Source organism: Nanorana parkeri, unplaced genomic scaffold (genome assembly GCF_000935625.1).
Source record: "Nanorana parkeri isolate BGI_ZX_2015 unplaced genomic scaffold, ASM93562v1 scaffold2205, whole genome shotgun sequence".
Classification (NCBI taxonomy): Eukaryota; Metazoa; Chordata; class Amphibia; order Anura; family Dicroglossidae; genus Nanorana; species Nanorana parkeri.
The window spans coordinates 74,133-89,692 of record NW_017308473.1 but is presented as its reverse complement, the minus strand read 5'-3'; the positions used below and the strand labels follow the sequence as shown (position 1 = coordinate 89,692).

The 15,560-nt window shown below is 43.4% G+C and overlaps 1 protein-coding gene across 1 annotated transcript; it reads right to left on the bottom strand.

Moving 5' to 3' along the window:
* Positions 1–3,065: 3,065 nt before the first annotated feature.
* On the bottom strand, positions 3,066–10,510 carry LOC108801045 (NXPE family member 1-like). The gene is made up of 4 exons (XM_018573010.1): positions 9,786–10,510; positions 8,289–8,350; positions 4,660–4,881; positions 3,066–3,601 (listed from the first exon to the last, which is right to left on the bottom strand). The coding sequence occupies exons 1-4, from the start codon at positions 10,508–10,510 to the stop codon at positions 3,066–3,068; spliced, it is 1,545 nt and encodes a 514-aa protein (XP_018428512.1).
* Positions 10,511–15,560: the final 5,050 nt, after the last annotated feature.

Sequence of the window (15,560 nt, the reverse complement as noted above, 5' to 3'; positions counted from 1 at the left end):
ATCATCACCCTTCACAAACAAGGAACAGGATACAAAAAGATAGCAAAGGCACTGAATGTTCCTAGAGACACCATTGGAAGCATAGTTCTGAAGTTCAATGTTAAAGAAGCACTACCTGGACGGGGCAGAAAAAGGAAGCCATCAATGACTGCAACCAGATTTCCGAGAAGGCAGGTTGAGAAAAACCCTCGAGTGACTTTAAAAGACCTGCAGCAAGACTTGGGGGTAACAGGCACTGAGGTTTCAGTTTGCTCAGTAAGATGCGTATTAAACGCAGGAGGTTTCCATGCTAGAGCTCCAAGACCTACACCGCTACTGACCCAAAAGCAGAAGAAAGTTGGCTACAATATGCTTAAAATCATAAATAAGCCACAGAAGTTTGGGGATTCTGTTCTGTGGAGCTATGAAACAAAATATGAACGGCCCTATGGATCAGCTGTATGTCTGAAGGAAGAAGAATGCAGCATACGCTGAAAAGAACACTCTGCCTACAGTTAGGTATGATGGTGGCACGGTGATGCTGTGGGGCTGCTTTGCATCCTCTAGCACTGGAAACCTCATGCACGTGTATGGCCGTGTTCACACCTTTACGTTTTGTCGCGCGTTCAACGCTCTAGGAACGCTCTACAAAACGTACAAACTTGAAAATCCCATTGTTTTCTATGAGTATGGTTCACACCTTTCCATATTTCAGCCCGTCTGAACGCGCTACAAAACGGCCTGCGCCCAAAGAAGTACCTGTACTTCTTTGGGGCGTTTTGGTCTCGCGTTTCCATTGGGATACAGCCAAGAAGCGAATCGCGGTAAAAACGCGCGACAAACGCGCATATTCAATACGCCAAGGTGTGAACCCAGCCCAAGTCATGATGGATTAATTGAAATATCAGGAAATTCTAGGTGAAATGCCATGCCATCTGTGAGGAAGCCTGTGCATCACATGGTCCTTCCAACAGGATACTGATGCCAAGCATACCTCAAATTCCACCACGGCTTGGTTACAGAAGAAGTCCTGGAAGATTTTTAGATTGTAAGCACACCCTTACCATCTTGTCTTGATTTGTATTGTGATTGTAATGTATTCCTTATATTGTAAAGCGCTGTGCAAACTGTTGGCGCTATATAAATCCTGTATAATAATAATAATAATACTGTGGTCATCACAGTCACATGACTCGAACGCTATAGAAATTCTCTGGTGCAATTTGAAGAAGGCGGTTGCAGCACACAAACCCATTTGTCTAGTGTTGCAAATTTTCTCTAATTTCCTGTTTGTTGAGAACATTATCACCATGACAGTAAGTGAGGGGAATTTTCTGTAATTATGGTGGTAATTGAGGGGAAATCTCTCTAACGGAGCCCCTGATTGCACTGATAACCTGCAAGGAGTGCCATTCTTCCTCAGCCCCCACTCTATTCCAAACTACAAAAATAAAACAAATTATAAGTTTTGGCTGAACATAAATTTAAACATAGAACTGAAGCCCAAACCTTGTTTTTAGTTTTCAATAAAGTAAGGGAGGGTAATGACCCGTCAGTTTATTTTCTTGCCATCTGTATCCCGTAGGATAAATGTCCCACTACTTCCTGTCCAATAGCCACAAGAGGAAGTGAGAGGAAATCCCTTTAAATTGAGTGAAATCCCTGATGGTCAACAGGGTCACCAGAACTAGTTGTCAGGGTTCCACTCTGACTTAATTGGTTTGCAGCACTCTGGCTTGGCTGCCATTTTACTTACCTGTGTTTCCTTCTTTGCCTGAGCAGACTCTGGAACATTGCTCACTACTCCTAGGCTTCCTCTTATGGCCAGACAGGAAAGCATCATCTGAGAGAGTCAGATGGGATTTTCCTGTCTCTGAGTGATGATGTAATCCCACTCACTATAAATAAACCACTCAGTCCAGTCTGACCTTGCCCTTGCATGGTCTTCCTGCTAGTGCATTCCTGCTGCTCTGAGTATTCTGATTCTGTGTATGACCCAATCCTGGCTGACGTTCTCCTCTGGCTCCTGCTCCTGGCTTGCTCCTGACAACGCTGATTTCCTGGCTCCTGCTCCTGGCTTGTTCCTGACGACGCTGAGCTCAGCGTTCCTGACCTGGCTTAGACGACTACCCACTCCGGCTCCTGACTCTGGCTTGTTCCGGTTTATGATTCTGCTTGCTCCTGTGGACACTGTTCTTAATAAATATTTTAACTAGCACCTTTCGCTTACTGGTTTTAATTGTGCTCTGACACTAGTGTCCCCACTGGAAGATTTTACATCTTTTCCTGTTCTGATGACAACTCAAATAGTGAGATTTTCTTTTACTTTCATTTAGGGATAATGTTCACCAGGACAAATAGAGAGAGTGCATCTCCCTAATGGGCACACATACATCAATACAAACCTAGCATGGGTTCTAATCCCTCTCCACTCTATCTAAAACTGAAAAAAGGTTTGGCTTCAGTTGCATTTCATGGTTTAGTCTGAGCATATTCAAGGCATTGTAAAGTCCAGGCATATGAGGTGATGCAATCTTGATTTCTCAAGATTACATAACCCATCATCCATTGCTTCAAGCATGCAGTGATGATGTTACATTGTTCAGATGTTGAGTTGTAGTTCAGAAGGCAGTTATGAAACCAAGTGCATATTCATAGGGCTGAGTGAAATTGTGTCAGTGCATTGAGGAAATACATCATATGGGGATCTTCAATGAGCAAGTTTACAATCTGATATGGTTATTATGAGTGTAATAGAACTTATGGAAATGCAATACAGAAATACAGATTTATTTTTAGCTTTTGACCATAGACACCCTATAGTTTAGTGGTAAATAGAGGTAGTCATGCAAAAAAAAAATGTTTCACTTGGTTTTAGCATATGAACCAAAAACATTCATAGAAATAATCCATTCTTCTTTAGATGCTCAGCTTTGTTGCCAACCAAGCCATTATTCAACTCAGCCCAGAGAGTTTTATCACATATTTTTAGTATTTACATTTCAAGTATTGATGAATAGTAACCCGTGTCCTTCTCTACATTTTTTTCTGATATTTTCGTGGCTTCAGTCAGCAACTACTATCAACTAGCAAATATACGTTAAAAACATATATATTTGGTCTTGGATAACATTATCTGGAGGATGAACACTATTTGTATTGTACGCAATGGTCATGTCCCAAGCATCAACCACAGCCACCTGAAGACCATTGAAGATGTCCTTTACTATAAGATACTGAATATACCCATGAAAGTCACTGAATCTCTCAGCATCTATATTCATCTCTCTGGTGTTCTCTGCTTTAATAATAACCTTTGTGTCTGGACTGCGTAAGAAGAGACGTTCCAAAGCTTTGCGCACGTTCATAATTCTTTTGATGAAGAGGTGGGTGGGGAAAGGTCTGAAGTCTTGGCCCAGGCAGATAACGATGACATAGTGTGGACCTCCATCCAGCTGGTCTATTTGCTCACTTACATAGTAGTCATCTTTTACAGAGTAAAACCGACTTGCAATAATTGGATGGCTATGCTTTTTCCACTGTAGCTTGATGTTCCCCTGCTGATCAACCGCTAAGAGCATAGACTCCAATCCCGTTCGATGGAGATCAAAATTTTTAAATCCTGGTTTAAAAATGAAACAAAACACATGGTTTAAACTGTATTTGAACTAGCATGGTACCCTTACTTTTATAGTAACTGTACAAACAGGGCAGTCATGAGCTAAAAACCTTCATGGATAATATTGAGTGGAAAGTTTGTAACACAATGTCAGGGTTTCTTACCCTTCCTTGTCCAGTTGAGCTGCAGCCTGTCTTCTGTTGCAGTGTGTCTGACACTGTTTGTTCCTTTTTGGTGTCCCCTTATGACCAAACCCATAAACATCATAATTCTGCAACTTCCAACAAACTCCTTGCAACTTCCTGTCTCAGAGTGATGATGCAACACCAGTTCACTATTTAACCATCAGCTTGTCCATTTAGTCTCCACACTTGCATGTGTTTAGATCTACCAAGCGCTCTGCTGTTGTTCCTGTTCTCTGTGTATGACCCTAGCTCTGGCTGATTGATATCCTGGTTCCTGATAGCTGTTGTTTCCATTCATCCTACTCTCAGTGTTCCCTGACCTAGTTCAGCTGACTACGCGTTTTGGTATCTGACATCTGGCATGGCACTGACAACGTCCTGGACTTTGTTTTTTGAGGGTGGCTGCTTTTGTTCCCCATGGTCCCTATGTGTTTTAAAGTAGCTAATGCTCAGAACTCACTCCCATGAAGGACTACAATCTCAATACAAATTTGTACACTAAACATGAAATTGTAGTCCATCACGGGAGTGAGCTTGGAGCGGTCAGTACCAATTCAGAGATGATTTGAGGATCTACAGCTGGGTGATAAACAAATAGTACATTAAGTACATTTTTGTTAATAGTTGGGGTATTTGAATGCATTTTTAAGATTTAACTCCTGAGTTTAGTGTCACTTTAGGAGGGCACACAAAGAAATGATGATGGGGAAAACCCAACAACAGTAAGCAAGTAGAACTCCCATCAGTGAAGTCAGGTCAGCAAAATATCAATTTTGAATGATTGTTTTGCGTTTTGCAGATTTCTGTTTTTCAAGTGGCAAATATTGAAAGTGTGTTTTTTGAGTAACTTCATTAAAAAAAACATTTGATCATTACCTTTAAATGTGTTCGCTAAATACAGATACCATTGCCGAACGGTGGAGTCTCCTATGAGATAAATCATTTTGTCCTTTATACAGTTGTACATTTGTTCATGGAGTGTGAAGTTGGCAAGGTGACAGAATACGGGTCTCCATTTATTCTGTAACACAAATCCACTGGGAAATGGAGGTACCATTCCAATCTTGCATTGTTCCAGAGGAGGAGGAGGAGATGATTCTGCCAAAATGAAAAAAAACCTCAATTAAATATCTGTGAACTGTCTTACCTGACAGAAGATTTGCAGTTCTTTTAGTCTCATGATCTGCCAGACAAGCCGGTTCCTTCACTCACTAAATTGGAGACTACCCTTCAGCTGAGGTGTGCAGCTTGGTCTAGTACCTGTCCTAGCCTGTAACTGGACAAAGAAGATGCAACAGTGTACTGATTAAGTCGTCTCTCTTCTTGTCAGGAAGCTTACTGACAGGTGAACAGCATTGTCCAATGCCGACAGAGCCTTATTGGTCCTACCTCTGACTATAATCATACCCTCAGACATACTAAGTAATGCAAAATAAGGGAGCAGATATTAATATTTCATAGGTAAGTATGTAGAATTAAAAAAATTGAAGGCTAAGGGCAGGTCTGGATTTTCCACAAGGCCAACTGAGGCCCGGGGCAGCAGGGAGTAGAGGAGCAGCAGGGGTGTGGAATTTCTATCTCCCGACGCCTGAGACATGCAGTTCCAGGTGACGGGTGGGTAGTTTTCTACATTTAGCCCTGCTCTGGGTAAGCAGGGCTAAATGTACAGCCGGGAAGCTGCTGCTCGTGTTTTTCAAGTGCATAGTATGTAAACTGTTAGAGGGAATTATTAAGGACTACTTAGTGGAATTCGTCCCGGATCATGGCATAATAACTGATAACCAGCATGGATTTCGGAAGGATCATTCTTGCCAGACCAACCTGCTAACCTTTTACGAAGAGTAGAGATCAGGATGGAGGGAGGGCGGTGGACGTAGTGTATCTGGACTTTTCCAAAGCATTCGATACGGTGCCACATAAACGTTTGTTATACAAGCTAAGGTCTATGGGCATAGATGAATTAGTGTGCACGTGGATAGAAAGCTGGCAAAAGGAAAGTGTACAAAGAGTATCGATAAATGGCACCTTTTCAGACTGTGCTGAAGTCATGAGTGGCGTGCCCCAGGATTCTGTGCTGGGCCCCATGCTTTTTAACCTGTCTATTAATGATATCGGGGAGGGAGTGAGTAGTCATGTCTCAGTGTTTGCTGATGATACGAAAATTGGGAGGGTAATTGACACGGATTTAGATGTTATACCATTACAGGAGGACCTGGATAAACTAGGGGAGTGGGCAACTGTATGGCAGATGAAGTTCAACGTCGATTAATGCAATGTAATGCACTTTGGAGTTAACAACAGGCAAATGGACTATACACTTATGGGTATGCCACTAGGGAAGTCAGAAACGGAGAAGGATTTGGGGGTCATTATAGACAGCAGATTGAATAACAGCTCGCAGTGCCAGGCTGCTGTAAACAAAGCAAGCAGTGTTCTGTCTTGCATTAAGAGGGGAATGTATTGCAAGGATAAGTCTGTAATTTTGCCACTTTACAGATCACTGGTTTGGCCACATCTGGAGTATGCGGTCCAGTTTTGGTCACCAATATTAAGAAAAGATGTCCTTGAGCTGGAAAAAGTCCAGCGGAGGGCAACCAAACTCATTAAGGGGCTGGAGGACCAGAACTATGAAACAAGGTTGTTAAAATTAAATATGTTCTCATTGGAAGTTAGGAGATTAAGGGGGGACATGATTTTCTTGTATAAACTGTTCAACAGCGACAGCAACATTATTAACAAAATATTTACAGTTAGCTCCGTAACAAAGACCAGAGGGCACCAACAAAAATTGGTAGAAAAAATTCCTACACCCGGGGCGCAAGGGGTTCTTCACAGTTAGAGCAGTTAGGGTCTGGAACTCTCTGCCGCAGGAAGTAATTTCAGCGAAGAGTGTGGAATCATTCAAGAAACTCCTGGACGAGTTCCTTGGAGACCGTAACATAAAGGGGTACAGGTACTCTTAAGAGCAAAATCACACATGGACTCATACACACGCACACATCTGCTCAAACATAAATGCACACACGCAATAGGTTGGACTTGATGGACCTGCGTCTTTATTCAACCTCAAATACTATGTAACTATGCAAGTGACCTCAGCGATGTTGCAGAGATAAATTGTATGCAACCCTGCCACTCCTGCCATCTGGTTGCCATTCTCCATTGCGGGGTGAGGGGCACATTGAGGAACCTGGCCTTGGGGCAGCAGAGAGAGTAAATCTGGCACTGGGCTTTATCCATAAAGCTAGTGCAATGCGAACGGCACATTTTTATAACTGAAGCCCAAAATGTTCAGTTTCTTGTATAACTTCAATAGTGACTGGCTCTCTTTAAAGGAGAACTATGAGGTGAGTGATTTTCACCCAACCTCATAGTTCGAGCCGACGTGTGACAATAAAACTGTCACAGGTCGGCTCAATAGCTCGGGAAGTGAGCGAACACATACCGTCTCTCGCTCACTTCTCGATCCTGTACCTGCAGAGAGTCGTGACTGTCACTCATGGCTCCCTGCAGTGTGTGCCCCCCCGCTGAATTAAGCAGCAGTGCAGTGGCTCCAGTGCTGGTGCTAGTATACGAGCAGCTCCAGCGGCTGCTGTCTGTAGAGATCTGGATGTAGCTGTATTGTCAGCCCCGCCCCCCTGCTGCTGACTTTGAAGTTGCGGAGCCCGCACTGTGGCCGTAGCGGACTGTGAGCCTGTCATGAAGTGTGTGAAGCTCCTCACAGTAAGTTCTCCCTCTGCTCTTAGAGGACGATCGTTTTTTAACACTTGCTCCTGGTCCCAGGTGGAGCTGCAGGGCATGTCCCCCTACATATTGTTCCTAGAGTCGCCACTGTCAATCACGCAGCTGGGTGGATCTCGACAGCTGTAGCTCACGGTATACTGAGCTTTGGGTCATGGGAGGATGCTAGTTTATGTCCTCCCGTGACCCTTAGGAGAACTATGGGGAAAAACACTGACCCCATAGTTCTCCTTTAAGCCCCACCCAAGATTATAAAAGTTGCAGCTACTATAGACACTGGGGATGCTACACACGGATACAGATTATGCAGCCTTATGAAGCCTCATCATTCAAATTAGGGGACTCCATATTAGGGGACAGATGGTAAAGTGTCTGTGAAGGTTCTCATTCATCCGGGTCATGGTATATCTGTAAAAAAGAAATCAAGGCAAATGGACTTGTTGTATATTTCTTGGACGTTTCACTAGTCATCCAACTAGCTTTCTCAATTCTGATTTGAGAATTCTGATTTGATTTGAATTCTGATTTGGTCAGATGACTAGCGAAACATCCTCAAGAAAAATACAGCATGTCCAGTTGCCTTGATTTCATTTTTTTTTACAGTTAAAGATGGTAAAGTGGTTTAAAGGGTGTTAGGTAATAAAAAAAAAGTCTCACCCAAAGTTACAGCAGGATTAACCCTAGGTGGAAATGTTCCCTGGAACCAAATGCAATTATTATAATTGTAATTTCAAAAACATGTCAAAAGCTGATGGATTACTCACGTGTACATGAAGACACATCAATGGATTCAAAGTTTTTGGGGATTTCAATAGCAATATTTCCCCTGGGGAAAAAATGGTAACATTGTACTTTATTGGAATTCACCACAATTCTCAGAAATGTTTTCTCCTTTGTGTAATACACAAGATAGTAATATGTCATTTATGTAAAAGAATGCTTTTTAGAATCAGCAGTGTGTACATTTTTATTATAATCTAAATTAATCTGATTAATCTGATGAAATACTAGTTAGCATATAAATTAATTTTTTGCACTATATGAAAGAGAGATTAAGAGTACTTTGCATGTAATTAATATCTGATATGTTACGCAAGAACAGAGAGAGCACAGTGAGGATGTTAATGGGCAACTGCAGTTGTTGGTGTTATGTTTACTGCCATAATGTAATGCAAATGCTATTGTCAACCATTCAGCTCTGTTTAACCCTTTGGTTGCATAGCATAAAGAGAGTTAAAGGAGAAATATGTGGTAAGGCTGGGTTCACACCTAGGCTTATTGAATATGCGCGTTTGTCGCGCATTTCGCGTCCCGCGTTTTTAACGTGATTCGCGGTAAAAAAACAGCGCGACAAATTCCCGTTTCCAAGGGCTACTTGGCTGTATCCCAATGGAAACGCGAGACCAAAACCCCCCTTGGGCGTAGGCCGTTTTGTATCGCGTTCGGACGGGCCGAAATACGGCAAGGTGTGAACCAGACTCATTGAATACAATGGGATTTAGATGTTTGAGAGTTTTGTAGAGCGTTCGTTGAGCGTTGAACGCGCTACAAAACATTCAGGTGTGAACCAGGCCTGTGTTTTTCCGCATAGTTCTAAGGGTCATGGGAGGACATATACTAGCATCCTCCCGTGACCCAAAGCTCCAGCGGTATACTGAGATCGCCGCAGCCGGGACGGATCCAGACATTACTGTCGAGATCCACCAGCCGGGTCGGAGCGGGGAAGGGGGGGGAAACCCTGCAGGGGGCCGTGGCTGTCAGTCACAACTCTCTGCAGGGAGATGATCGAGAAGTAAGCGAGCCACGGTTTGTGTTCGCTCACTTCCCGATCTATTGAGCCGACGTGTGACAGTTTAATTGTCACACGTCGGCTCGAACTACGAGGTTGAGTGAAAATCACTCACCTCATAGTTCTCCTTTAAAGTGTATCCAAACCCCAAAGCATGAATATAACATTTTGCAGCTTACCATTTCTTAGATTTCCTTTACTTTATTTTCCCCTGGTGATCCTGCCAATCACATACTTCCTGTCCTAGGGTGACAACACTCCCTTACGGTATTGTATTTAAGGAGAAGCAGCGTTGTCACCCTAGAAGGCTCTCCTGCTTTGGACTTGAAAATTCTGCCTTTCTCCCTATCTCTACCATTGCACATATTCATAAAAATAAATAAATATAATAATATTGTATTCATGTCTTCAATAATTTGTATATGTTTTTCTATTCAGAAATGTATACTGTTTCAATTGGATGTGTACTAACCTGGTGAAGAGAGATTTTTCATCTGTGCTTAGAAAGGAGAGAGCTTTGTTGAAAGACTGAAGGTATATTAATGAACCACAATGGAAAGATTCTGGCTTAGTGCAGTAAAATATCTCGTTGTATTCCTCATTGCTATATTGACATTTGTCCTTCGTTGTATTCAGTTGGAATCCACATTCGGTCTTCACCTCATGAGTTCTATTAGTAAATGTTCCTATGAAGTCAATTAGGCCATAGCCCCTGTTCCTTGCTCTCCACAATGCTGAAACAGCCTCACTTGGATGGTAGAGGACCAATGAAAAGAAAACCTTTCCTTCCCAAAATAAAGTGAAATGGACATTATAGGTTCCATTGTTAAAATCTTCAATTCTCCCAGAAGCTGCAGCTTTAAGCCCTGTGGAAAAAATCCTAGCTCTTATGAAGTCTCCTCCATATGTTTTCATGTTACCTGAATGATCAAACATCTCAACCTGAACAATTATTGTCTCTCCAACACAGTACTTTATCCTTGGGTTCAGGATGGCGGCTCTGCTCTTTTTAGCGCTGGTTGTGTTGTCCTTGTGGGTGAATGTAATAGAAGGAACCAAGACAGAAATGTTTTTGAAGATGAGAGAAGCTTGAATTTCATCCTCTAAGAAGTTGGTAGCTGGTTCAAGTTTTGCCCCGTGGTTTACAGTAGGGTTGATGGAGTGTAGGACTGCACCAGTGCTCTGGAACAAATACATAGTTATAAAGATATATCTAAAGAGCACCAGGTTTTGAGAAAATTATATGCAGCAATGTGGTGGAACGGTTGGATTTAGGAATTGAGAACGTGAAGCCCAACTACAGGTTCCAGGCCCCCTTTTCCTGCCGAGACCCCCATAAAGGTTGTCACACACTATTGTATAAAAACAAAATGTTTATACTTACCTTTTGCCAATTTATTGAGGCCGGCCAAATGCAGTATTCTTTTGCTCTATGGATCTTCTCCTGGTGATGAGTGGTCCTCAAAGACATTGGAGAAATGCTGATGAAATGACGTCAGCAACACTCTCCACATCATTACACTGTGTTTGCAGGGTCCCATGTTGATGCCTTCTCATTAACTGGTCTTGGAAGCCAGTAGGAAAATGTCCAAAACACTGGCTGTTTATTGCTATCGCATAGCCTTTGATGGGGCAGAACACCTACCCGTGAATGGTAGCAATTCAGCCTAATGGACCTTATCACCATGGGGTTGGTAGTTGTGGTCAGCATGTAAAGTGCCACACAAATTACTTCAATGCAGTACTTAGTTCCATAGGAAGATTTAAAGATAAAAAAACTCTCTTGGAAGTACAAATATTTTCTATCATAAAGCTAGCTGATGGAGGTAACACTGCTCGGTTTCCCCATCCATGGATGGAGGTATCTGGATGCATTCGGTGTTCGGCCAACAAATCTCCACCCATCTCCTTTGATTTTCATTCAATGTTTATTAAGTTGGGTGGTGCCAGCAGACCCACCCAAGTTTAGAATGTTGGTCAAATCACAGAAATTGGCTGAATCTGTAACAGTCTATGGCCAGCTTTACATTCCAGTGATTGCTTATTTTGTTTCCCTGCCTTGGTACCATAAGGTTCCGCATTGATGGACTTTTGCCTGCATCAGAGCTTCTTTCCCCATACAAGTCAACAGGAATGCATAAGCAGCTCGAAGCAGGTTGACGCAGCATAGAAGGAGATCAAATGCAGATTGGCAGAAGTCTCAAAGTGATGTTAATGGCTAGCTTTCAGCTGGCCAGGAGCTATCATCTGGCCGAGCTGTAAGCCATGCAGGAAGTGGCAGCCAGCCAAGCTGTTAGCTGGGTGGGAGGTGGCAGCTGAGCTGTCAATCGTTTTTTTGATGCTGCCCCGCCAATGAGATGCCTCATTATGGGGACACCCCTGATTCCACCTAATGCGGCTTCCTGAGACAGTGTTGCAACAATGCTGCACCGCTCCTGAATTCATAGCAGCATTGCAACACCTTTACAGGAGCCATTTGCTAATAGCAGTGCGACTGCTCATTCACAAGCCTGTAGCTTATCAATCAGCACTTGGCCCAACTAGCCACCCACTGTTTTCTGAATTAGCAGCTCTGCCTCTGTTGCTGAAACCCTTACACTCTGATCTGCAGTGTCTGATAGGGGTAGTGTTTGAGACACAAATGACAGAGGAGTTGGCTCAGTCAGAGTAGTTAAAAGAAGTTTTTTATTAACTTCATGATGCTTGTGCATCACACAGTAACTGAATTTTGGACTTGTTTTGCCTTATCATACAGGAGCCTTTAGATGTACCGTATTTTTCGCTCCATAAGACGCACTTTTTTCCTGCCAAAAGGAGGGAGAAAAAGTGCCTGCGTCTTATGGAGCGAATCCCGATGCCCGAGACATGCAGTTTCGGGCGCCGGGCGAGTAGTAGGAGCCACTGCTCGTTTAATACGAGTGATCTAACGAGATCACTCGTATTAAAGCCGAGCAGCGGCGGCGGCGATCGAGTACAGCAGCAGGAGCCACTGCTCGTTTAATACGAGTGATCTAATGAGATCACTCGTATTAAAACCGAGCAGCGGCGACGATCGACATAACCATAGAGCAGACGAAGAATAGACGTTCTTCGCCTGCTCTGTGTCATCACTGAGACCGTGGCGCTGTAATCACAGCGCCACCTGTCTCAGCGGTCACTAACTGCAGCTTTTGTCACAGCTTCTGTCATAGAAGCTGTCACAGAAGCTACAGTCTCGAGTGCTCCATAAGGCGCGCCGGACCTCCCTGCGTCCTATGGTCCGGTGCGTCTTATGGACCGCAAAATACGGTACTTTAACAATTTCAGTGATGAGTACATACCTTTGTGAAGCGATGCACTGTAAAGCTCATCAGCAAGATGGTAATGAATGCAACAGCCAGAAAAGACTTTTGGTTCCATGTAGTAGTCATCACAGCTTTGTAGGCTGAAAAAAAATAGGTCATGTCTGTTATTTTGTGCCACTCAGTTACATTACAATTACAATTTGACAGCACAGTTACAGTTCAACTCCTTCAGACCTGTTTCAAGCGGGTTTTGCATTCCCATAAAGTTGTGTAAGAGTACAAATCTCATTTAAAGAGCACAACAGCCACTTATACAGGCCCATCAATTAAAAAAAAAACTTGCATTAAATAGGTTAAATGCACATATAATGTTATGGAAAGAGTTTTCTTCAAAAGAATGGTCTGGCAACAGGGTCTCTTTAGAGAAGAACTCTTAACCCTTGCAGTGGGGCTACCCCCGCAATGCAAGGGTTAAGTGCTCCTTTTTGTCTAGGGTTAAAAATAAAAGGTATATTCACCCAATCTGGGGAGACAGCCAGCTCTAAGACCGGTCCCTGGAGCCTCTTTCTCCCTTCACTGCAGCAGTCCAAGGTCCCTGAGTCATCAGGTTCAATACAATGTGTATAGGATGTGAGGACACTGAGCGACATAACATTGCTGCAGCAGAAGAGGAGACTAGAGGGAGCATTGTAGGTGCCAGCAGGCCAGATCCGAGGATCGCGTGAGTATATATTTGTCATTTTTGAACCTAGACACAAACAAGCACTTGACCCTTGCAGTGTGGGATAACCACACTGAAAGGGTTAAGAATTTTATCCCCAGAGTTCTGCTTTAACCTTCGCTCTGCAAAGTACATAATGCAGGGAAATGTTAATCTACAGATTACAGGCAGGTGGAAGTAAATCCCTTCTCTACAAACCTCATCCAGATGCAAGTTAAAAAAAGGTAACACATATAAATAATATTACATAATATTTCTCTGGATGCCACTAAGTGTATCTGACAGCCTTGTGTATCTTCCCATATCAAACGATGGAAAATAAAAGTCCCAGTTGTCACTTACAAAGGTCATTGTCATCATAACTGTGCCTGGGAAGACTACTATTTACTTTGTGTCTGGGAAAAAGAATTCGATGTTGACATATAACTACAAAGTGTGAAAAAAAAGGCATCGGTTGGAAACATTAGTGATAAGGGTTTCACATAGTTACATAGTTAGTCAGGTGGAAAAAAGACACAAGTCCGTCGAGTTCAACCCATAAAGATAGGGAAAAAAATAAAAAACCTAAAACAGAACACTATGACCTTAGTTGATCCAGAGGAAGGCCAAAAATACCCTTATAAAATATGGTTCAATTTTCTCCCACAGGGGGGAAAAATTAGCTTCTGACCCCACATGGCAATTGCATATTTCTAGGATCAACAATCTCTGGTGTATTTTTTTTTACTTATAAGAAATCAATATCCAGTAATATTCTGTGCATTTAAACAATAAAGGAGAATTATGATGTGAGTGATTTTCACTCAGCCTCATAATCTGAGCCGACCTGTGACAATGAAACTGTCACAGGTCGGCTCAGTAGACTGGGAAGTGAGCGAACACATACCGTCGCTCTCTCACTTCTCGATCTTTCCCTGCAGAGAGCCGTGACTGTCAGTCACAGCTCCCTGCAGGGATTCCCCCCCTCCCCTGTCCGATCCTCCAGCGCTGACTGGCGAAACGGACGGGGCAGGGGGCGTACAAAGCTGGCTCTGCCTTTGGATAGGCAGATCCAGCTGTCAATCCCGCAGCTGGGTGGATCCAGACAGTATTGTCGGGATCCGTCCTGGCTGCGGCGTCTCAGTATACCGCGAGCTGCAGCTCGCGGTATAGTAAGCTTTGGGTGACGGGAGACCGCTAGTTTGTGTTCTCTCATGACCTTTAAGAGAACTATGGGGAAAAGCCCTGACCCCATAGTTCTCCTTTAACTGAGCTCTCTCCTGAGGAAGTCTATTCCACATTTTGGCAACTTAAGTTAAATGAAATATTATGGTCACTGCTACCAGGGCCGGATTTCCCACAAGGCCAACCAAGGCCGGGCCTCGGGGCAGCAGGGAGTAGAGTGACAGCAGGGGTGTGGAATTCCTATCTCCCGATGCCTGGGACATGCAGTTCCGTGCACCGGGCGGGTAGTTGTTTTCTACATTTAGCCCTGCTTTGGGCAAGCAGAGCTAAATGTACAGCGTGGAAGCCGCCGCTTTTTTTGTGATGTCGCTGAGATCACTTGTATGCAGCCTGCAAGTGTGCCATTCTCCATGGGGGGGGGGGAAGGTTTGGCGGGTAGGAGGGCGCATTGACAAACCTGGCCCTGGGGCAGCAGAGAGAGTAAATACGGCCCTGCCTGCTACCCAGATGTTCTTTTATATGAACATTTGTAATAGGAATGCACCGATACCGGTATTTTTCTGATACTGGTGCCGTGTGCCCTGATTATAAGGAAGCTGGATGGCGGATCATGTAAAAGTAAATAATGAAAAATCAGAAACTAACCGAAGCAAATTTTTTGCCGGCGCAGCAGACTCCTCTCCAGTTTGTCAAGCCTCCTCATTGTTCCTATTCGCTCTTCCAGATCTCTAATGTGAGCTTCCAGGAGTGCAACCTGCTCTCATCTGTCACAGCGGTACTCACCCTGGAGCTCCATATGTGTATACTGTACATGTGGCACAGTGTGCATTGAACAAACCCTTCCACCATGCTAGTGTACATTATCCCAGTTACAATGTTTATATTAGTTATAGGAAATTAAAGATAGTACTTACAGGTTAAACTTCAATGTTTTATTGCCACTTTCTTCACAAGCCTCTGTGAGCAAGCTCAATGTGAGTTGTGCACTTGCTTAATAAGAGACACTTGGGATCAATGAACCCCTCCCCGTAACCAGAGACAGGGGGAAAAAAGTGACAGAAAAGTAAAAAATTTGTTT

Bases quoted from the DNA above. Each gene is read 5' to 3' on its own strand.
- LOC108801045 (XM_018573010.1), bottom strand. From the start codon at position 10,510: ATGTATTTGTTCCAGAGCACTGGTGCAGTCCTACACTCCATCAACCCT. The intron at 8,351-9,785 runs GTTAGTACACAT...TTTTTTCCCCAG, and splicing joins GAAAAATCTCTCTTCACCAG to GGGAAATATTGCTATTGAAA. The intron at 4,882-8,288 runs GTGAGTAATCCA...TCATTTTGGCAG, and splicing joins TGATGTGTCTTCATGTACAC to AATCATCTCCTCCTCCTCCT.